The sequence below is a fragment of the Elgaria multicarinata genome, chromosome 1 (genome assembly GCF_023053635.1).
Source record: "Elgaria multicarinata webbii isolate HBS135686 ecotype San Diego chromosome 1, rElgMul1.1.pri, whole genome shotgun sequence".
Classification (NCBI taxonomy): domain Eukaryota; kingdom Metazoa; phylum Chordata; class Lepidosauria; order Squamata; family Anguidae; genus Elgaria; species Elgaria multicarinata.
This window is the reverse complement of record NC_086171.1, coordinates 187422600-187444676: the sequence shown is the minus strand read 5'-3', so window position 1 is coordinate 187444676 and position 22077 is coordinate 187422600. Positions and strand designations below refer to the sequence as shown.

The 22077-nt window shown below is 44.3% G+C and overlaps 1 protein-coding gene and 1 long non-coding RNA gene across 3 annotated transcripts in view; both read right to left on the bottom strand.

The window, feature by feature from the left end:
- LOC134411628 (uncharacterized) overlaps positions 1-6964 on the bottom strand; it is a 458652-nt gene extending 451688 nt beyond the window's left edge. For both annotated transcript variants that reach the window (XR_010026359.1, XR_010026358.1), the window contains exons 1-3: positions 6913-6964; positions 4246-4353; positions 3428-3489 (exon numbers count right to left, since the gene is read on the bottom strand). This is a non-coding gene — a long non-coding RNA (uncharacterized LOC134411628). The remainder of the gene's footprint in view (positions 1-3427; positions 3490-4245; positions 4354-6912) is intronic.
- Positions 6965-8449: 1485 nt separating this feature from the next.
- Positions 8450-17312, bottom strand: LOC134408487 (protein FAM83D-B-like). Its single transcript, XM_063140829.1, has 5 exons — positions 16839-17312; positions 13982-14149; positions 12092-12216; positions 10069-10362; positions 8450-8510 (listed from the first exon to the last, which is right to left on the bottom strand). The coding sequence occupies exons 1-5, from the start codon at positions 17310-17312 to the stop codon at positions 8450-8452; spliced, it is 1122 nt and encodes a 373-aa protein (XP_062996899.1).
- Positions 17313-22077: the final 4765 nt, after the last annotated feature.

Genomic DNA, 22077 nt, shown 5'->3' with positions numbered 1-22077 from the left:
TCACCTCCTGCAAAGCACAGCAGACTGACAGCAAAGGAATGAAGTGACCCATGACTCCACGACCAGCCCGCTTAACTTCTAGACCAGATTTCAGGAAAAGGCTTTGCCTCCTGAGCATCCAGCATAGAAGTGTAGCGGGTTTGGCGGTGAAGGCATGATCTCTCTCTGTCCCTCTACCATTAACTTGGTTGGTTTCCATGCTTCACGCATGGAAACTGAGCAAACTGGTGGAAGAGAGATAGAACGACCAATGCCTTCTCCGGCAGCCCACACACTCACCTCAGTGGAGTTCCATGCATTCAATGCAAGGAATTCCTGGTCACCTATGACAAGCAGTTAAATACTGTTTATTGTTCTATCGAGCACACAACAGAAAGGTATGGAAGTGGTCCACATAAACGCAGTAAGAAGACAGCAGACCTTGACACCCTTTGTTATAACGTGACCCAAACCATAGATGAATTTGACAAACCCTTCAAAACAAAAAGATTAAACAAGACTCTCTTTCTTACAGAGAGGAGGGGAAACCTAAGCACATTGTCAATTCCTAAAGCCTTGAGCTGCAAGATGACTGGTGCCAGGTTACTGCGCTGCATCTCAGGAATGGTGGACTGTTATGTTCTACTGCATTATACTGTAACCGTTGTGAAATTTGCTACTAATGTGCATTAGTGTAAGTATGCAAAAGGTTTAAAGATGTACTCACTGTTTGTATTTACAGGATATTGGTAAATATAGAGCCCTAGTGGGGGGAGGATGGAAGGAGAGTGCTGATTAGATGTTGCTGTGGAGTGCCTGGATTGGCTGGCTGTGAGAGAATGGGATGAGTCCGAGGATTGTGTGTGTGTGTGTATACAGGGTTTTGCTGACAGTTGATTAAGGTTGTTGAGTTAAGAAGTGATTTGAGAGAGAGAAACTAGAGCCAGGAAGGGTTTGTGTGCTTTATTATTTTGGTGGAATTAGTTGGAAGGAAGGAGAATGGAGTAGCCTAGAGAGGGGTAGGGTAGGCAGGAAAACCTTGAAGTCTCTATTTGAAACGTTTTAAGAGAAATTACTGACTGAATCCATTAAGCATTGTGCCTGTTACCAATATGCTTTTGAACTGAGGAAACCATCAAGCTTTGTCTATCTGAGCAATCCTTGTTAATAAATTACTTTTAATTACATCAACCTGGTGTGGTCATTGGGAGTACCTGAGAAATTACTGGTAAATGGTGGCAGAGGAAGAAAGCTTCGGGGGCTAGGCTGCTGAGCTGTATAGCTGTGGGGCCTGATCGAGAGAGAGGCGAGTCACAGGTGTGGTTGCAACAAGTCCAAAAAAAATGTTGTCACCTGCACCTGAGCTGGGTCCTTGTATTCAGGAACAGAGGAATAAAGGAGCAGTATTAGGTGGGGTGACACCACAAGAAGACAGGCAGTGGTAGCATGAGTAGATTGAAATAGATCCAGAGTGACACCAGTGTACTTCACATGGACTGTGGCAACTTCTCAAAGACCTCCTCTGTGGGGAGGGCAAAGCTCTTCTAGAACAGGTTTTTAATCATCAATCTATTAAGCCAACTCAACTATATGATTTCAGAACTCAACAGAAAAATAGCTCACACACAAACTCAAGGCATTCCAACTGGTGACAAATAAGCTGAGCAAGGAATCAGGTTATACAAGACAACTGATCTACCCTAGATTGCAGTAGCAAAGGGTGCGCCTGCAAGACAGTTTTGCAGAATTTGAAGCATGCGGTAGGGAGCATCCTTGATCTGACTGCAAAGGCGAGTTGTGGCTCACTGAACATTCCAGAGCAAGAGCATGTAAAATCAGGGAGACAACTGAGCCTGGTTTCCAATTTATCAATAAAAAAGACAGTCCCTACCCTCAGGCTTACATTCTAAAAAAGACAAGACACACAAGGAAAAGTGGATGGGGAAGGAAGAGGGAGAAAATAAAAATAAATTAAGGTGACTGTTTAGGCTGGTGGGAAGACCCTGCTCTGTCCTCTCATCTCCCAATGGAGGGGCAAACCAACAGCTCCTTCTTCTTCCCCACAGGGTGAAGATGTTAGCCCTGGGGGGGGGGGGGTCCAACTGAAGCAGGCTCCGATGGTCCCATTGTTGGGTTAACAACTGGGTTATTTAGCCCTTAAACAATCCAGCGGTCTGGGTTTGGACACCATACTCAGTAGCAGCCAATCGTGGATTGCTGAGTAAAAGAGGCAGGCATGCTGCAGGCAGTGCACCAGCTCTCTCCCTCTCATCCCTGACAACTCCTCGGGTTTTAAACCAATGGGTTGTCATTATGTGCAAATCACCCCAATAGTTCAAGAATGAGGAGTAATCCGCTAAGCTTCTAAGGTTATAAAATATACTTTACCTACAGTGTTCCCTGTGAGGCCACGAGCTCATATATAAAGCAACCACATTAGATCTCCTCCACATGTCAAATCATTTAAGGCAAAGGAGTTCACCACATGGTTCCAATTTTCAGTATCCAACTCCAGCAACAAAAAGTTTGTTGTGACACCATGGAAAGTGCTGGAACTGCACAGCAAACTGTTTACTGCATCACTTACTACGTGAAGTAGCCTTGCTGCATTATCGGCAGTCTGCACATCTCTTTGTATGTGTGAATTGAGCCTACAATATTAATGATTCCACCTATGTTCTTTTTAATTCCTAAGGGTGTTACTGAACTGATTGTCAAATCCATTCCAATTCATTTCCAGCCACCACAATCTACACTGTACTCTGTGGTACAATTTTGTCATTCTATACTGTACATGTTACCAAAACAGTTGATGTCTTCTATGCAATCGCAAGCATACCGCAACTGCAGGCATCAGCTGTGTCTCACCATCCCTAGTTTCTTATGCTGCTGTGCAGATCATTTAAAGCTGAAGTACAAAAGCACCAGCTCAGACATGCCCACATCTGGAAAAGCAATAAGCATTGAGTGGAAAGGAATTACATCTGCAGGTATTAACATGCACATTCAGCATTCCTTTGAGTTATCGGCATGTTACTACTGTTATTCCAGTACAATAGGAATAGCTTGTGTGGCAAGTAGGAAGCCCCAGCTGAAATGAAATTCAGCTGATCAAGCTAGCCATTGCAACAAAAATATACTGGCTGGTGAAAAATATTCATGGATAACTCACTGGAAGCTTGGTATCTTCCTAAATCACATTAAAAACAGAGGTGTATGCATCACCCCTAATATACCTAAATACTAACATATGATTTTCTGTCTCTGTCATTCACACACAAGCACATACACACAGTATATAAGCAATGTTTTTAAGATAGACCCAATCAGAATTTTTGCATAGAATCAAGTGAACATAATATCTTACATCAAAGTAACAACTTCAACAAGACAAACATTTCTTTTGTGTCTACCTGGCCAATTAAAAATAACAGTATATTCCCATCACCTTCTGTCTGATGAATTTTCATGATAGTTTCCGCAGTTGATTTCACATAATCTGGACCAGGACTGTTGGGGGGAAATATATACATAATTTAGTACAGGAAAGCATTACTTCCTCTAACAAGCATTACTAGTTTCTTTCCAGGCCCAATTAAAAGTGGTAACTTTGACCTTAAAAGCCATAAATGGCTTTGACCCAGGCTACCTGAAGGACTGTACCACATCCTACAACCTTCACTGGTTATGGAGATTCTTAATCAGAGGCCCTTCTGTGAGTCCACCTGTAATCTAAGTTGTGTCAGACAGTGGCCTGTGAAGGAGCCCTCTTCAATTCTAGCCTCCCAACTCTGTAATGTCCTCCCCATGGAGGAATGGCTGATATCTTTTCAGCATCAAGTGAAGGCTTTTTTAAATTTCCCTTGGTCTTTTTGTTCCACTGTGTGTTTTATATGGCTTTTCAATTTTTTTATTGCTCTTTGCTTTTATTGCATTTTATAATTTTATATAAACTGCCTTGGGAGGCCTTTGGCCTAAAAAGTGATCTAGAAATAAATAAATATACCATGGTAGAGACTACAAAACATAACCCTGGGACAGACTATTGGGGTGAAGTGTGGGTACAGGGAAAAATAATCTGGCTGTAAAATTTCATGTGTTTCATTTCAATAATGTCTCGTATTATTTACATAGTACAATTATTGTACATGGCCTATTACAGTAGTGTGAATCTCCATTTGCACTACTTTATCCTCTTCACCATGAAAAACTGATTGAAAACATTAGCAAATTATGAGATACAGGCACTTAGTTCATCCATATGACCTTAATCCTTGTAGCCTGTGGGTGAGTAGTACAATCATCAAATCGTATGCAGTATCCAACTTCATGACCCAGTAAGACATCCCTCTCCTCAGCTACCCGGCCAGCCATCTAGGAAAAAGATAATGTTAGATACAATAGAGATCAAAAAAGGGTTAATTCTGTTTGACTATTTTGTACTATTAGACAAAAACTAACTGAGTTTAAAACTACAAGTTGAGTTAAGCTAATTTGTCTGAACAAAGTTAATCCTGTTGGACAATAATATAGTTTCTACAGAAACATAACCATCCCATATACAGTGGGGGGCAATTTCTTTTAGGAACACTGGAGCTGCAGTTTCTCTGCTTCTGCATGGACTATGAAGAACCAAATTAGCACAACCTCTATATATGAAGACCTCAACACAAGAAGGTTGAGACTGCTCAAATACCCTTTCACAAAACTCAGTAAGCTGAGTGTGAGATACTTTGCCTTGCTTATTGGAAGTGTGCTGTGCAATAACCGAGGGGAGTGCTTTTTTGGTGGTGGGACCACAGTTATTGGATGTCCTCCTTAAAGAGGTGCACCCTAATGCCTACATTACAATCTTTTCAGTACTAGATTAAAACATTTTTATTTTCCCAGACATTTTAACTCAAGAAATACTTTTGCCTACATTAAGATTTGAGTTGCTGCTTCGTTTTACAATTAAAGTTACGGTTTTATTGCATATTTTAGTAATTTACAATATAATAAATAAAATAATATATTATATATACTTGCTGTTCACCACCTAGAATCTATTGGATGAAGACCACAATACAAATGCTTTAAATTAAATTAAATACATACTTTGACACTTCACTGCAGCATGCATCTGTTTATACAGCAGTCAGGCTATTTAATATATGAATGAATTCCCTCAATTATTACTCTGCCATTTGACTTTTGCTGAATGTTAGCTGTACCAGATGTAGCCCCAAGATAATGTGTTCTGCAGTGCCATTAGCATTTATTCTGGAAGTTCATGCTGTAGTTCATTCTTTCCCTAGCAACCTTCCATATCTTTCATGTATCCCAGGACTCCTCAAAGGGTCACAAATAAACATACCTTCTCTTAGGAACTGCCTATACAATATTACCTAACAGCCAGCCTATGTCAAGAATGTAAGAAATTGGAAGGCAAAAATCACAACATAGCCTTTGATGGCTGGCTGCTTGAATTATAGAGCAATCCTAACAGGGGTGAAGTGGCAGTTTGCCAACTACTTCCAAAGCTTGACTACCTCACACCAGCCATAGTGTGGTGGGATAGTGGCTTTACTGGATTTAAAGAATCCCCCCTTTTAAATCATTGCCAGGGAGAGGGAATTAGCTATGCTGGCATAGGTGAGAGGCCCAATTCAAACCCTTCTCGGGATAATAGAGGGGCTTTGCATCCCACAGATCCCAAAGCAGATCTGTCCCCCTAACATCTTGTTTCGGGGTTGCTGGAGTGGCCGTGGCCGTGGCCCCTGCCAGCAGAGCTTCTCTCCGCCAGCAGAGGGCTGCCTCTGCCTGTTTAACCCCCACCAGCCAGCAGATCTGGGAGTTAGGATTGCTCTGCTGACTGCTAGCTGTCCTGCCTGCTGAAATTTCATACTCTACTAGTGACAAATTCTGTTAACAAATTCAGAGTACAAAATTTAAAAGGACAGGGCAGTGAAGTCCAAAACAACTGGAAGGTTGGGGAAGATTTGTCTAGATTTATGACGGATAGTGTTATTACAGTTCTTCACAAAAAATGCAGTATACTGTATATCCTTCTCCAATGTGTTCAATCCATTGGGCTGGTATTAGAAGTAAAATCAAAATAAACAATATAATTATTTTTCATTTGATATACTGCTGATGGAAAGGATGCAAGCCCAGCCCTCACTACATTAACTGAAATAAATTCCACTGATTTCGATAGGACTTACTTCCTAGAAGAGTACAAGTATGAGAGCAAAATGCAAGTATGCTTAGAAATGCCACCCAACAATATATACACTCAGGATCTCAGTAAACTGAACGAACTCCCTACTGTGCATACTTAGGACTGAAATCTTAATCTTTAGGATAAACAAGTAGCTAAGTTAAAAATGTTTTAAAGTGCCTTTCAATAGTTTGAATCCCTCACTACATTAAAAAAAGGCCATGAGGATTGCAAATAACGAGAACCCCTAGTCTCCGTTTACACTAAAGCTCACAAGTATTTCTTTTCAAACAGGCATCACGCTCAAGAACGATAACGATAAAGGAGCTCTGGAGTACGCGCAGAGTGTTTTTTTTCCTCCCCCACATCGTTAAGGTGGAGGTTGTCAACTTGTGTCCAGGCTACCTTGAACACCCCCCCCCCAAAAAAAATCCTCTATTATTTGTTTAATGTATCCCGGGGAGGTGCGCTTTGGTAACTAACTTTCCGTTGTTCGGATAGAGAAAAAAGCAGGTTCTCTCTCCTTTCCGTCCTCCGCAAGGAAAGATCACCGGGCAGAGCCTCTCCCTACTCACGGCCCCGCCCCAGTCCTTCGGCGGCATGAAAAAGCGCTTCGGACCGATAAGAGGAAGAAACAACAACATAACTTCCGCCACCGCTTCTTACTCCCGCCGCCGCCGCCTCTCCAGGTTCTTTTATTCCCGCTGCCTCCGGAAAGGTTCGGTCCTTACCTGGTTTCCAAAACTTCCACTGACCGACAGGCGCCACCATCTTGGGGTGAAAGGTCAGAAGGAAGGGAAAGCGTCTGAGAGAACCAGGTGATTAAGAGGGCTTTCCTGATTGGCCGACGGTTGCCATGGTTGCTTCCCACCAACACCACCCCGCTCGCCCGCCCGCCCGCCCCCTGCAACTGCCAGGTTGGCGCCAAGGACGGAGCTTAGACCTAGCAGCAAAGCTCCTCTTTCGGGAGCCTGGCACGTTCCTTCCTAATAATGTACTGTATAACTAGAGTGACCATATGAAAAGGAGGACAGGGCTCCTGTATCTTCAACAGTTGCGTAGAAAAGGGAATTTCAGCAGGTGTCATTTGTGTATATGGAGAACCTGGGGAAATTTCCTCTTCACCACAACAGTTAAAGGTGCAGGAGCTATATTAGAGAGACCAGATTTAAAAGAGGGCAGGGCTCCTGCAGCTTTAACTGTTGTGATGAAGAAGGAATTTCACCAGGTGCTGCACACAGAGAGATGACACCTGTAGAAATTCCCTTTTCTATACAAGTGTTACAGGAGCGCTGTTCTCCTTTTCGTATGGTCACCCTAGTGGCCCACAGAGAAAAAGTAAATGAATATGCTATCAAAAATTGTGGCAAATGAAGAATTTTATGTTATTGAGTATGGGTGGATGGCTAAACTGAGGCACAAGTGACACAGGCACGAGGATATAAATGTAACAAATAAATAGAAGTTTGTGGCGCTTCTGGATTGGGGTAGGAAGACCAACAGGCGTGCCTATGACGTTAGATTTGCATTTCTACTTCCCTATCCTGTAGTAAACTGCTACCTTCTTTCTCACCTAGTAGATTAGAGGCATAACCAGACCAAAATACAGAGGAATGGGATGGCCTAAGTAACTGAAATGTACACTACAGTGGCACTCATGCCTGGGGCTGTGCCAGTCACACTTGTGAAAAGGTTAGTCACTGGTGATGTAGACTAACATCAATAGGCCCGTGGGCCAAATCTGGCCTGCCCCGGGCCCCGATCCAATCCTCTGAGGTTCCCTAGGAAACCCACCCCTTTCCCCTGGCCCAACCCCCTTTCCCTCAACCACTGATCATTTGGTGGTTTCCCAGCTTTTGTAGTTTTCCCCCCATTGTAAAAGGTTGAATTGCCTCTCCTATGGCTTAGTTACTGGCAATAAGAGCTTTTAGCTAAACATGCTGGTATTTTAGCCCCACCCTCAGTGGAATGTGGCCCCCTGAGAGCTGCTCCAAAATGGAATTCAGCGCTCAAGCTGAACAAGTTTCAACGTCCCTGACTTAGAGTAACAATCCAACCTTGAAACACTGAACTATCACCCCAGTTTTCTCTTATTCATAAATGATTGTTGTGTCCAGTGTAACAATATCAGATTCTCAAGTGAACCAAGCAGCCCGCATGGACCTATACAAAGCTGGCCATGTACTAAATGTTGACAGCTTTCTGAAATCTCCCGCACGTCTTTTGGATTGTGTAGACTAGTGGGAGGAGATGCATGGAGTGCCCCGATTATAATTTAGGGCGGGCTTTGGGATTTGGTGACCTTCCATCCCCTTCCAGTTGTATGATTCTGTGAAGGTTGCCACAGGTTAAGCAAAAGGCACTTTCACTCATACTGGCTATGAAATACATGTGTCAGTCAATCGCTAATCATTTTTCCCCTTGTCATGGGCAAGAAGCCCACTGCACTGCAAAAAAAGAAATCAGGTGAGGACAGCAGGACAAGCTCCAGAGGGTATCTGCAAAAGGTCCTTCATTCCACTTCACACAAAGTACTCAAGAGGACCCACTGAAGATGCCTTGTCCAATCCTAAAGCTAGCATTGTGAAACACTTAGTTGCAGCATTTAAAGAGAGATGACACATACAGAGCAGAAGGTAGAAGCAGAAGAAGGCTATGCAAATAAGCATTGGTTCCCATGCTTAAACTCAAATACAGAATGCTGCACTGCAATCAATGAGAGTTGTCACATATTCACAAGTTCAAGAATCCTGTCCATAATAAAATAGGAAACATGTTCAGGAAGGCGAGGATGTCTATATTGTAGTGTATCCCACCCCCTCCCGCCAAATATTCTGAAATATAAATACCCCGAGAATAAATGCAAACATAGAAGTTATGAGACCCAGGCAAAGGTATTTAAACACAATTGATTTGACTACCACATGCTGAAGTCCAAATAAAGCCAGTCAGATTAATCTGCTGCAGATATTTTATTATTAGTTATAAACGACAAAGCTTTATAGGCACAGAATAAAATAAATTCAAGATCTATTCTTGCATTAAATGTTTAATTTTAATTTTCAAAGCAAACAATGACTTTTAGTGACTCACTAGTGAAACTCCTGTGACGTCCACCAACAAAGTAGATTCTCCCACTCCTGTACATGCCATCCGTGGGGGAAAGTAATTTTTATTTATTACTGTACTGTAGTTCTTTAGCTATTTATATCATTTTTATGGACAAGTTGTCAAATGGTGGCTTGTAGCAGGATACATTTGGAGATACTTTGGGTCAAACTTGCTGGGGTGCACAACCTGAAGACACCCCAGGATCTTAACTGCAGTCTCCAAGAATGCCCAGACCCCCTTCTACCACTGCTTCCTCCAATTCCCTCGTCCAGCAATCCTAATGCAGACTGCATTTTCCTCAGTGGTAGCAGCAGGGAAGAAAGAGTGATCTAAATCAGGATCACTGACAGATAGAGTAGGGAGAACACTCTCTACTCAGCCGCTCCCCACCCCCAGCAGTGTGTGTGTGTGTGTGTGTGTGTGTGTGTGTGTGTGTGTGTGTGTATCTACGTGTCTGCATATGTGCTTATGTGCGTGAGCCAGCATCACATGCCGAAAAGGTTATGCACCCCAGATCCATAAAACAGGAATCTTTTTTATGTATCCAGTCTGCTAGAGATAGCTAATGCCATCTCCTTTTTAATTAACACTTTGATTGTCTATCTCCTAGACCCCAAAAGTTAAAAGGAGATTTTCCTGTTTATCTGACACTCTTTTTATTGGTGAAAGATGAATCCAATCTTTACCATCGTATCATCCTTTGAGTTTTTATGTATACAGAATTGTTTCTCTTAGCTAACAGTGGAGGCACCTTTATTATAATATTGGATTCACACCTTGTGTCCCTGGAAACCTGTAGGAATGTCTGCTTGCTCTTCATATTTCCAGCATATGTTCTCAGGTAGAAAAAATCCATTTTCAAGACATTTCTCTTGGAAAATTCGTTGGAAGGCATTACTTTCCCCAAAATTTGCTCCAACCTAGTATTTTTGCCAGGCATTGACATCTTTGTGCTGATGAGCTTTGACTGTGCATAGAGGGCCCGGAATCGTAGTTCGAAATCTGCCACTGCTGGACCAGAAAGTATTAAAATGTTGCTGCTGTTTAGATTCCCATCAGTCCAAGTAAAACTATAAAAAAGAGAGAATTCAGTCAGCAGCTAAGCTGAATCCCATAGCATTAGTACTGTAGTATTTTACTTACTTTAAGATCCCCTCCCAACCTAATTCTAATAGATCTGGAAGAGCTGAAAAGTATCATTACTTAATTACATGTTCACAGAAACCCTGTATTTTAGATGTCACTAGCTAGACTCTCAACAGAATATGGTACTCAGCTTCCTTTAAAAATAATTTTAACTAGGTTTATAAACTTGTGGTTGCCACATCTTTTTAACAAGGGCTTGTCTAATTAACATAATTGTTGGAGATGTAATGCACCTAATAGCTATACGTTTTGGTAATGCCCAAGGAGGGGGTCATTATATGGATAAACTTTGTATTGGAACAGTCTTTAACACTGAATGATGTACATGTCCTCCTAAACTATTTACCGATTTCTTGGAAGTTAACATATGGTCAGCGCAAATGAATTTTCCAAGCCCTTATGACAGCCAAAAGACTGAAATTACAATGTTGGAAGGATAAATGCTCACCTTCCATAATGCAATGGACTGAGGACCTAACAACTCTATCACTATTTGAACATTTAATGCAAGAATAGATCTTAAATTTATTTTATTCTGTGCCTATAAAGCTTTGTTGTTTATAACTAATAATTTCTAAATTCGTTCCACAAGTCTTTTGGGACAGACAGCCCATAGAGCAGGGGTGTAGAATGTCAGGCCCAGCTGTGGTCCCAATCTGACTGTAGAGGAGGCCCCAGATGGCCCAACCCTTTTCCCTGATCCCACCCTTGATCACCAATCATTGGGGGGGGGGGATTTCCCGGCTTTTGTGCAGTTTTTCCCCATTCTAAAAGGTTGAAATGCCCCTCCTAAGGCTTAGTTACTGGCAGTAAGTGCTTTAAGCTAAAATATGATGGTAATTTGGGGTATTTTGGCCCCACCTCTTTTGCCTTCAGCACCACCCATCAATGGAATATGGTCCCCCAAGAGCTTTCCGAAATGGAATTTGTCCCTCTGGCTGAAAGAGGTTTTACACACTTACTACAGAAGCAACTATATACCCAGAGAGAGAGAAAGAACAGAATGGAGTATCCTGAAAGAAAGCATGGCTGAGTGACTGGAACACTGAACAGCAGCACTCCATAATGCAACATTGGGCCTGTTCAGACAGCGTGCTAAGCCATGGTTAGGCCACTATCCCTTTTGCAGCAAAAGGTTAGTGAGCATGTTTAAACTTTGGTTATGTGGCCACCATGGTTAGGAATGGTTCCCACGACACATTAAGTCATGGTTCACACAACACACTAAGTCATAATGTTTAGCTCAAAACGCTTAACCAACGTGGCTTAGTGTGTCGTCTGAACAGGACCATTTTGTTACAGGTCCTACTTGTATCACAGAATACTGTTCAGTGATGCACACTGAGCTCTTGCATGAGTTCCTAGCCCATTCACCACAGTGGTGTAGTACAGCACCATGGGCACAAAACAAATAATCCACAATAAAACCTATATTCACACAAATACTTCTCAAATTATTTTAGTCAACAAGCAAACAGATTACAGATATTGACTGACATTGTGTGACTCATGGTTTGTTCCTACATGACTCTGGATGCTGGAGACATTTTAGGGGAAGATATTCTGTGAGTCAAGCACATAGTAGCTTGTTATGACTCCTTATATCTGAAACCACAACAGGCGACATGCCAATGAAAACATACACAGACTTGCCTGTAGGAACCTGTAGTCACTCTAATGCCATCAACTAACATGAATTTTTCATGGGCCTTCCCAAATAATTTGGTTCCTGATCTCGTGCAAAAGGTTTTTCCAGTAATACTCCGGACCCTAAGGAGCTGTTCGAAAATGAAAAGGTAGGCGGGAGAGTGAATATAACGGTTATAAAATGCACCTCATCATGTTAACTAGAATTAGCTTCATTGAACTAAAGGTAAAGTCTTTATACACACACACACACACACACACACACACACACACACAATCACTTGCATGGTGACATATACAGCAGATCCAATTAAAAAAGGGACTCCACTGGCACATAAAGGAGGTAGACTCTTCTCTCTGTGTCCAGATGCAACCAAAGAGACTCCACCATTCTTAGATTTGTATAAATACTGATGGAATTGGGAAGATGAAGAGGCAACAGACTTTGGTCTAAATTTTACACACATATGCACCAGGGAGCACGGGGGGGGGGGGCAAATCCAGCCCTTTGGGGCTCTCCAGAGGTCCATGCCCCTGCCCCTGCCCCAGCCTCATCGTTGATGGTTGGGAGGTTTCCCAGCTTTTGTGCAGTTTTTTCCCCATTCTGAAAGGTTGAAATGCCTCTCCTAAAGCTAAATTACTGGCTACAAGGGCTTTAAGTGGCAATATGCTCTTACCTTTGGTATTTTTTGCCCTGCCCCCTTTATCTTTGTCCCCCCCCCCTCACTGGAATCAGCCCCCCAGGAGTTTCTTCGAAATGGAATCCAACCTTTGGGCTAAAACAGCTTCAATATTACTGATGTGCACCATCAGATATTTGAGGCACAATCTACACATGTTTAGATAGGGTGTGTGTGGGGGGGGTGGAATCCTACAACTCCCAACATCCCTCCAGGCAGCGAGGATGGGGCATGCTGGGAATTGTAGGATGATTGCACGTGCATAGGATTGCACCCTTAATCTGGGAGTCTCAGCTGAATGGGTGAACCACCACCATTCAAAGCATGATATCAGAGCTGAGGCTACATAATATGAAAGTCTGTGGATAGTTCAAACATGTGGCAACTATTGAATAGAGCAGGTGAGGCCACTAACAGCTCTGCAGTTGTGCTGGTCTTGTGGGAAGGATGCCCTTTGAGGCTCCGTGTTGGACTATAACACACACACACACACACACACACACACACACACACACATTTGAATTAAGAATTGTGGATATGCCTGTATCTCATTTGAAGGGGTTATGTGGAATTCTTGCCTTGCAGACAGACTGTTGACAATGCCCTTATCCTTCATAATAGTGAGCTCATTCTCTGAGTATAGATCCTTATGTAACCCAAACAGTATCATCCGTACACTAGAGGGAGGCACTAGCAGACTTGGGTAACCAAACATTTGCAGAAGTACAAATTACCTTTAAGGCAAGGAACCAATGGGACACCCCTAAACTGCCTAATAAGGACTGAGCATGCTCAGTGGGCACAGAATGCTAGAGGACTGCTGGTGGGGGTGGGGGTGAAAAATGGGTAATACGGGGAATGGAATGGAGTATTCTGAGCCAGTGCGGTGTAGTGGCTAAAGTGTTGGACTGGGAGTCGGGAGATCTAGGTTCTAGTCCCCACTCGGCCGTGGAAACCCACTGGGTAACTTTGGGCCCGTCACAGACTCTCAGCCTAACCCACCTCAGAGGGTTGTTGTTGTGAGGATAAAATATATACACCGCCTTGGGTTCCTTGGAGGAAAAAGGCGGGATATAAATGCAATAAATAAATAAATTAAATAAATAATACAGGGCATGGCTGCCTGGCAGGAACGTTTAACAAGAGCATTCTACCCTGCAACATTTTGTTGCTGTTCCTACCTGTAATCCCAGATCTTCACCTTGGTAGCACTGACCTTTTCCTGTTCCAGGTTGATTCCCAGATCTCTACACATTTTCAGAAAGTAGGGGAAATAAGCTTGATCCAAGAGGATGTACACTCTGATGCCCCGCTTCTGGCAGGCTTCCAGAAGATCACTAAAGATGTCAATATCTGTGAAGAAATCCATAACTAGAGCAATGACCTGAAACAAATTACAGGTGGAAGAGTTAATTTAGTCGTGCAGGTAGACTATCAGAACGGAAGGAGACAACCTGAGCCACTACTGGCACAACATGTACCTGAGCAGCTGTTTGTGCTGTATAGCAGACAGAAGCCGTTTAAAGGCAAAATAAACTTGTCAGCTAGATACCCATTTTTGAAGCAATTTTGTGTGTGTGCCTAAAGCAAAATTCTATGTGAAGTTCAGAGTTCCTCTTCAAACAAAACATGTGAGGAATTTTTAAGAAAGCCACTTTCTTAGTGGGAGTCCTGGATCATTACTGGGTTTCACCTGCAGTTAAATTTGCAGCACATAAGGAGGTCCGGCCTCAGGCGAAACTTCTGAAGTATTCTGAGAGAAGCCAGAAAAGTTACAATGAGGATATTCCATTCAACATTTTCCATTCAACAGGATATTGAATGGAAAATGCCTGTCAAACAGATTTTCTTATAAATAAAAAGCAGTGGCAGGAGTCTAAAATTGGAGGTGAAAGTGTGGTGGGGATGGTATACCTCACACTGACCACCCACACAGTAACTTTTATGCTCAAAACAGCCCCATAGGGAATAGCTATAGCAGGGCCAGCACCTGTGGCATCTCCAGTAGCGCCTGTATAGTTCTTCACTCCCTGCCCCTTTCAAAAAATATATTTTTAAAAACATTTTACATCTTCTCCTTCTTGTACCTGAACCTCCTATCAGCTGTTCAGCAGGTATGAAGAGAAAGCAAGGCAAAAAGGTAGAGGGGAGAAAAAGAGCGAGGCTGGGCGGGGGGGGGGGGAAACGTGAGGTAAAAAAGGTTGTGAGGAGAAATAGTGAGGCTGGAGGCTGGGAGTGGAGAGAAACAGCAAGATAAAGGTAGGTGGGAGAGAAAAAGTAAAGAATGGGGGCTAGGAATGGAGAGAAAGAAGATGAAGAAGGGAGGGAGGGGAGAGGCAGAGGCTTAAGGAAGAAAGGTCTGTGGGGACAGAAGAAAATTGGACAGGCCATTAAGCAACTCTTTCTATTCCCCCTCCCTCCCAGCCTCAAGCCTCACCATTTCTCCCCCCCCCCCCACTTGACTAGCCATGGCAGCCATAATGTGACTAGCCTCGTCCTCCATAAGAACATAAGAAGAGCCCTGCTGGATCAGACCAAGGGTCCATCTAGTCCACCACTCTGTTCACACAGTGGCCAACCAGCCATTGGCCCGGGATGAACAAGCAGGACATGGTGCAACAGCACCCTCCCACTCCAAGGAAGCCATTATGGGGTGGTGTCCAGAGCAGTTTCTCAAATTCCCAAATGTGCCCCAAAAGTTGGGGGACTCCTGCATCTGGAGCACTTTTGGGCAGCACATTTTAAGAAGGACATTGACAAACTGGAGCCTGTCCAGAGGAGGGTGAGCAGTCTGGAAACTAAGTCCTGTGAGGAATGGTTGAAAGAGCTGCGTATGTTTTGCCTGGAGAAGAGAAAATTAAGGGGAGACACAATAGTCGTCTCCCAATAGCTGAAGGGCTGTCGCGCAGAAGAGGGAGCAGACTTGTCCTCTGTTGCTCCCATGTGCAGGACTTGAACCAATGGGTTGGAATTTCAGGGAAGCAGATCTTGGATAAACATTAGGAGAAACTTATTGTGTCTAGTTTGGGCCAAAAGATTATTTCTCTGGAGGGCTGCATATCCCTATAGATACTGCCTGTTGAATGCAGAGATTATAATTCATGCATCAGAGCTGCAGTAGGGAAAGGACAGAGGTATGGGATTATATATTTGAGGGCTCACCCATAGTAAAGACTCTGTTCATGGAGGAGAAACACTCAGCCTCTGCCAGACATGCTATTTTTCTACATGCATGGAGATTTTTTTTCCACACTGAAGCATTCAAACATGCAACGCTCATCCCGTTTGAAGCACCCTACTTGGATCTTACTATCAGGTGAATGTACATAAGACTGCAACCTAATGGTTTGAGAAAGTTTCTGCTAATCCCAGATTTGTGTCTGACAAGTGGCAAGTGAGACAGCAAGCTGAATGTGCTCAGAGACACTCTTCAGATGTTCCAGGCTTTAGTTCAGCCCTGCTACATTTTCTTTTAGTTAGAACACAGAAATTTTAACAGCTATGCTAAGATTGTAAGTCAGGCAGAAATCCAAACCAATACATCTTTACATAGCATGGAGGTACAGTGTTAAAGAATGCTGCACTTGCTGAATTTCTACCCGTGTCATGCCACAGAGTCCGTGCAGAGCGGAGAGGTGGCATTGCAAGACATGTGACTATGTATGTAGTCACAAAATTAGAAGGGACCCTAAAGGTAATGTAGTCCAACCCCTACCCATGCAGGAAATCCGCTCCATTCAGTGGAGTTTAACACCAAGCAGATATGCATAGGATTGCAAACTAAGGGTCAGATCCCGATTTAGTTATACTCAGAGTAGAGCCATTGAAACCAACGGGACTTAAATTAGTCGTGACTTACCTGCTCCATTGAGTTCAATAGGTCTACACTAAGTATGTTTAAATCTGGCTGCAGCCCCTCTGCACGTTGATCTAGAAGGAAATGCCACAGAGCAAAGAGGTACATTCCCCCTCACCCACCCCAAAGTGCAAAGGAATAGGATTGCTCTGCAAAACGTGGAATTGAAGGGAAGTACGCCAGAGGGAGAATAGGCGCTCTGGAGCGCCTCTCTCACCTCCTTGGCCGACCGGATCTGCTTGCGCACCGCCTCCTTGCAGGGATAGATGGTCTCGCCAAAGCTGGGCTGGAAGTGAGTCTCCACCCGCGTGAGCCCTCGAAAAGAGCCGCTCATGAAGGCCGGCCAGCCCAGCTCCAGCACCGGCGGCTCCACGTCGGATTGCACCGGGAAGTAAGTGAGCGACGAGCAATCCAACGAGGCGTTCAGGGCGTGATCCGCAGCGGCGGCGCTTTCGTCCTGTCCGGGCGGCGGCACCGCGGCGCGCAGCACGGCCCGGATCTCGGGCTCGGAGAGGAAAGGGCGCATCTTCTCCCGGCGCAAGAAAGCGTGGAAAGCCGGCCGGCCGGCGGCCACGAGTTCCTCCAGCGCCAGGCGCTGCGCCTCGCTGTAGGCCTGGGGCGGGCTGGGCGGCTCCCACCCGCGGAACCCCCTGAGGGGCGCATCGTCCAGGCACTGAGACAGGTTCCCCATGGGGGCGCATAAAGGAACCAAGAAGGGCGTATAAGCGTCATTCACTTTTTATATTTAGTTTGAACCCCCGCCCCTTCTTGTCTGTCGATGGAGGCTTCTCCCATCGCCCCCAAGTTTCCCACGCCGGCAGAATGAATGAATGGCTATTATTTTAATAGTTCGGGCCACTGAGTTCAAATAACTCATCTGTTGCAGCAGTCTGCGGGACTGGGCAAAAATCGGAAACATGAAATACAAAACGGATCCTCGTGATTTCATACGTTTTTTTTCAGGGGACGCCCGCGCACACGCATATATATCACAGAGCATATTTGCCTCCACCGACTGAACCCAAAAAAAATATCATGGAGCTGCCACCCATGGGCTCCCCCACAGCATAAAACTTGGTTCGAAGGCACGGATCCTCATATATTCTCATGCTTTTTGCAGGGAAAGTCCCGCAAACCACTATCAAATCACAGAGCATGTCTGCCTCCATAAAAAGCATGGCTCCACTGCTCCGTGCCCCTGCAGTGCAAAAACATGAACCCAAGGTATGGATCCTCATGATTTTATGATTATGTTTACACGGAAAATCCCCCAAACCCATCCCAGAGCACCTCTGCCTGCACAGACTGAGTTCTGGGCCAACTCTGTTGCTGCCCACAGAAATACTATCTTATTACCCATTTAAATCCTTAGTGGCAGACGCCTCAGGGCAGGAAGGTTAGGGATGAGCACTGCCCTCCCAAAAGCTATTTGAAAAGTTTGCAATACAAAAGCCCTCATGCATCCTAACTTGGAAAATGTAGTGAATGGAAATGGAATAGAGGCACTAAGCAGCACCAGCCCTCAAAATGGAATAGAGGCACTAAGCAGCACCAGCCCTATGGGACATCCTTGTCCCATAGCCCAGCCTTGTATGTAAGCTCTCACCTGCTTGCCATAGGAGACAAGGAATTCTGTGCAAGCGAACGTGTGGGCTGGCAGAGGGGGTTGCTACTGTAATTCATGTGGGTTTTTTGCTCTCCAGCCTAATGTTGTTGTTGTTGTTGTTATTATTATTATTATTATTATTATTATTATTTATTTATTTATATAGCACCATCAATGTACATGGTGCTGTACAGAGTAAAACAGTAAATAGCAAGACTCTGCCACATAGGCTTACAATCTAATGGAGGAGGAAGCAGCAGCCAGGTACCTACCTCTCCATCCTGCCTGGGTCCAGCTCCAGCTGAGAGCCCCCTCCCTCCTGCTACCAACTGTCACTGCTGAACTTTGCAGCTAAGGATCTAGTGCCTGAATTTGCTGCTGCTTTTTTTCCTCCTCCCTCCCAATCCCCTTTCCTTTCGTGTCATGATTTTAAGATTGTAAGCCTGTAGGCAAGGACAGTCTTAAATATTTTTGTAAACCGCCTTAAGAGCCTTTTTGGCTGAAGGGCGGGATAAAAATGCTAAAATAAATCAATAAAATAAATACTGCACTACTTGATTGTTGCATCCTCCTCGCTTTTTTGGTTCAGTCCATGGAGGCAGATGTGTGCTGTGATTGCAGTTTGGGCAATTTTCTGTGTAAAAATAATGAGGCCCCATGGGGATCCGTCCCTTGGATCTGTGTTTTTGTGCTATGGTGGTATGTGGTTTTCTTGGTTCAGTCCATGGAGGCAGATGTGCACTGTGATGGGCTGGTAGTTTGAGGAATTTTCCATGTAAACATAACGACGATCCATGTTTTTAAGGTGTGGAGGTACGCGAGAGTGGTGGGTCTGGGTTTTTTCTGATTCAGCCCCTGGTTGAAGTTGTGCTCCCCTTTAAAAATCATATAACATCATGAGGATCCATGCTTTTGTACCTCGGCAGCACCTATGAGTGCCAGATCCGTGATTTTTATGGATCAGTCCATGGAGGCAGATGTGCCCTGTGATTTGATTTTGGTTTGGGGGTTTTTCATGTAAAAATAGTGAAGACCCATGCTTCAGATCCACTTTTGTTTGCGGTGGTGGTACCAACGAGTGGTGGATCAATGGCTTCCATGACTCAGTCTTGTAAAAATCATGTGGATCCATGTCTGGGATCCATGTTTTTGCACCATGGCAGCACCTAAGCCATGTAACCGTGCTTCTGCTGCGTAACAAGTGCTTGAGTTGCCACCTCAGGCACCTTCCCTTGGTGACTCCACCCAGAGGCAGAGAGGAACTGAGTCAGGCTGGCTACCTGCAAAAACGGGATTGGGACAAGGGAGAGGGGAGAAGCGGCACAATGATTCCCCTGACGACTCACCCGTTTGCCTGACCCTTTTGAGCAAGAGCCCTGGGAGCACGAAGAGGTGGTTCTTCTCTTGATGTAGGAATTGCACTGAGTCACAGTAGCAGAGTTCACACAAAGAGAGCTGGTACCAATGGTGGCTCTGATTTCAGTGGGGCTGTGGATCGATTCTGGGTTTCAGCCAGAACTGGCTGGTTCTGACTGAAACCCAGAATGGATTCACAGCCCCACTGAAATCAGAGCCACCAGCCTCCACTGGCAGTTACAACTTATTCTCAGATGCCACCACTTTAGTAGGGCATATCATGCTTCCTTCAGGAGAAAACGTCTCCCTGCAAGCATTGTAGACTAGGGGCTGTCTATACGCAGCCAAAGCCCCAGTGTCGGTGAATCTGAGCTATGTCAGTTATATGATAAGCTGTAGATTGCCCATGAAGCTATGCTTTGAAAAAGTCGGGGACTTAAACCAACTTTTTCAGTGGAAGCAGCCAGTACTCTGACCTCACTCAGGGGCCGATCTGGGGATGGGGTGGGGCGGTCCTGGTGGAAGGCGACCGACAATTGGTCAATGGAAACCAGTAAGAGGACAGAGGGTGGCTCCGGTACCTGGATGACCACCGGAAACCCCGTGCTATCTTCTTGGCATCAGGATTACCTGATGCCACCCCGGGGTAAGCAAGACCACGGGGTTTGGGGGGAAGGTGGCACCAACTCAGCACTGCCTGTTTTCCCTAACATCTACTTTTACAGGGGTAAGTTTGCTTTTCTTTAACATTAGGGGAGCATTCTGTTATTGGGCAGTCATCCCACTGTAGTCTGAGGTCTTACAATCCAGAGACAGTGTTATTACCACTTGCTGTTTGTGTGAACAAAGGAATGTTTTAAGAGCAGGTGTGTGTGTATATATGTGTGGAGATTGGATGAGGGCTTTGGGAAAAAGGCCAGAGAGAGAGAGGTTGAGGTAGGGGTGTGAGTGAACAAGAATCTTTCTCCCAGCACCAGCCCTCCACCAGGGGCATGTCTACACCATGCCTATATCCCAGGATTGTCCTGGGATCATCCCTGTGCATCCAAATGACACACAGGGGATCCTGGCAGCAAGCAGGGACAATCCCTCTATTTTCCTGGGATAATCCTTAGGTTTCCTAAGTGAAAAACAGACCTCTCCTAAGGCTACTATATTCCCCTCAGGGGGAAACTTACAGTTAAACCCTGTCACATGTTTATCCCCTTGTAGGTCAAGTAATCGCTTTGAGTGAAAGAACAGTTTTAATCAGGAAAACTGAGTGGTAGGGAAAAATTAACCTTCCATCCCAAGCAGTGTGGCCATCTCTGATTTGCTATTAATTTTAAAAGAAATCAGCGGAGATTCCAAGCACAGATCTGCCACATCGGGTCTTGATGGGCAGCATGTACAGCTTTCCATGTGGAAACAACTTGATCACATGAAAAGTCTCTACACATTAGGGCTGCTGGCATACAGATTTTCCACTTGGCTAGGCTATTTATAAACTTTATGGATTGCACACACAGATCCCTCTACATTCAGAGGCTGCTTTAGTTTGTGAGAGCTCATGATCACCAAATACAATAGGAATTTCAGGAGTTGGGCATTTAGTTCACCTTTCTATGCATGCTCATCCTCTGTTAACGCAGCTAGCTGGTGGTGACTTGGATATGTGAATTAATTATCACAAATAGAACTTTCACATTAACTTTTATTGTTTATTATATTTATTATATTCCTATACTCCCCAATAGCCGAAGTTCTGAGCAGTTCACAAAAATTAAATTGTCTTACCCACAAAACTTCCCAGGAGTTTGTTTGTACTTTCAGCTGCCATTTAAAATCGAAAACTCAGGGAGTCCATATTCACATGCCAAACAGTTCAAGAAATAGAACCTTGACGAACCTTCTGTTCTCTTTAATAGCTATGTAGAAGATCTGTTCCCAAATCACTTTGGCCTGTCCTATTCCATCGCTCGTAAACGTGAATTGGAAAGCATTGTAAATGCTTTAAAATGGATTGTAAAGGTCACTAAGGTGGACTCCTCCATTCACTTTGTATCCCAATTCACAACCAGACACAGGGGAAACTGTATGAATTGGGTCCTCATTCAGTTGTTTTAAAGCAAAAACATTCAGACCTTCAGAAAGATAATTTGCAATGACACAATTTTTGCAACTTTGAATGGCTTCCAACTTGGAAGTTAGACAAATTCATGGAGGATAAGGCTACCAATGGCCACTAGTCATGATGGCTATATGTTGCCTCCAGGATTAGAGGTAGTGTGCGCTTCTCAATACCCATTGCTGGGGAGCATGGACTGTTACACTAGATAGGTTTTCAGTCTAATACAACAGAGCTCTTCTTACATAGCTACATTTTCCCAATTTTTCCCGCAATCCCAGGACAACCCCGAGGACTGCAGGCAATGTGGTGTGGGCTACCGGGTCCTCTCTCCTCTCCACGAGTAGCAGGGCACTTCAAACAGGCGTAGAACTGTGTGGAGGGGGG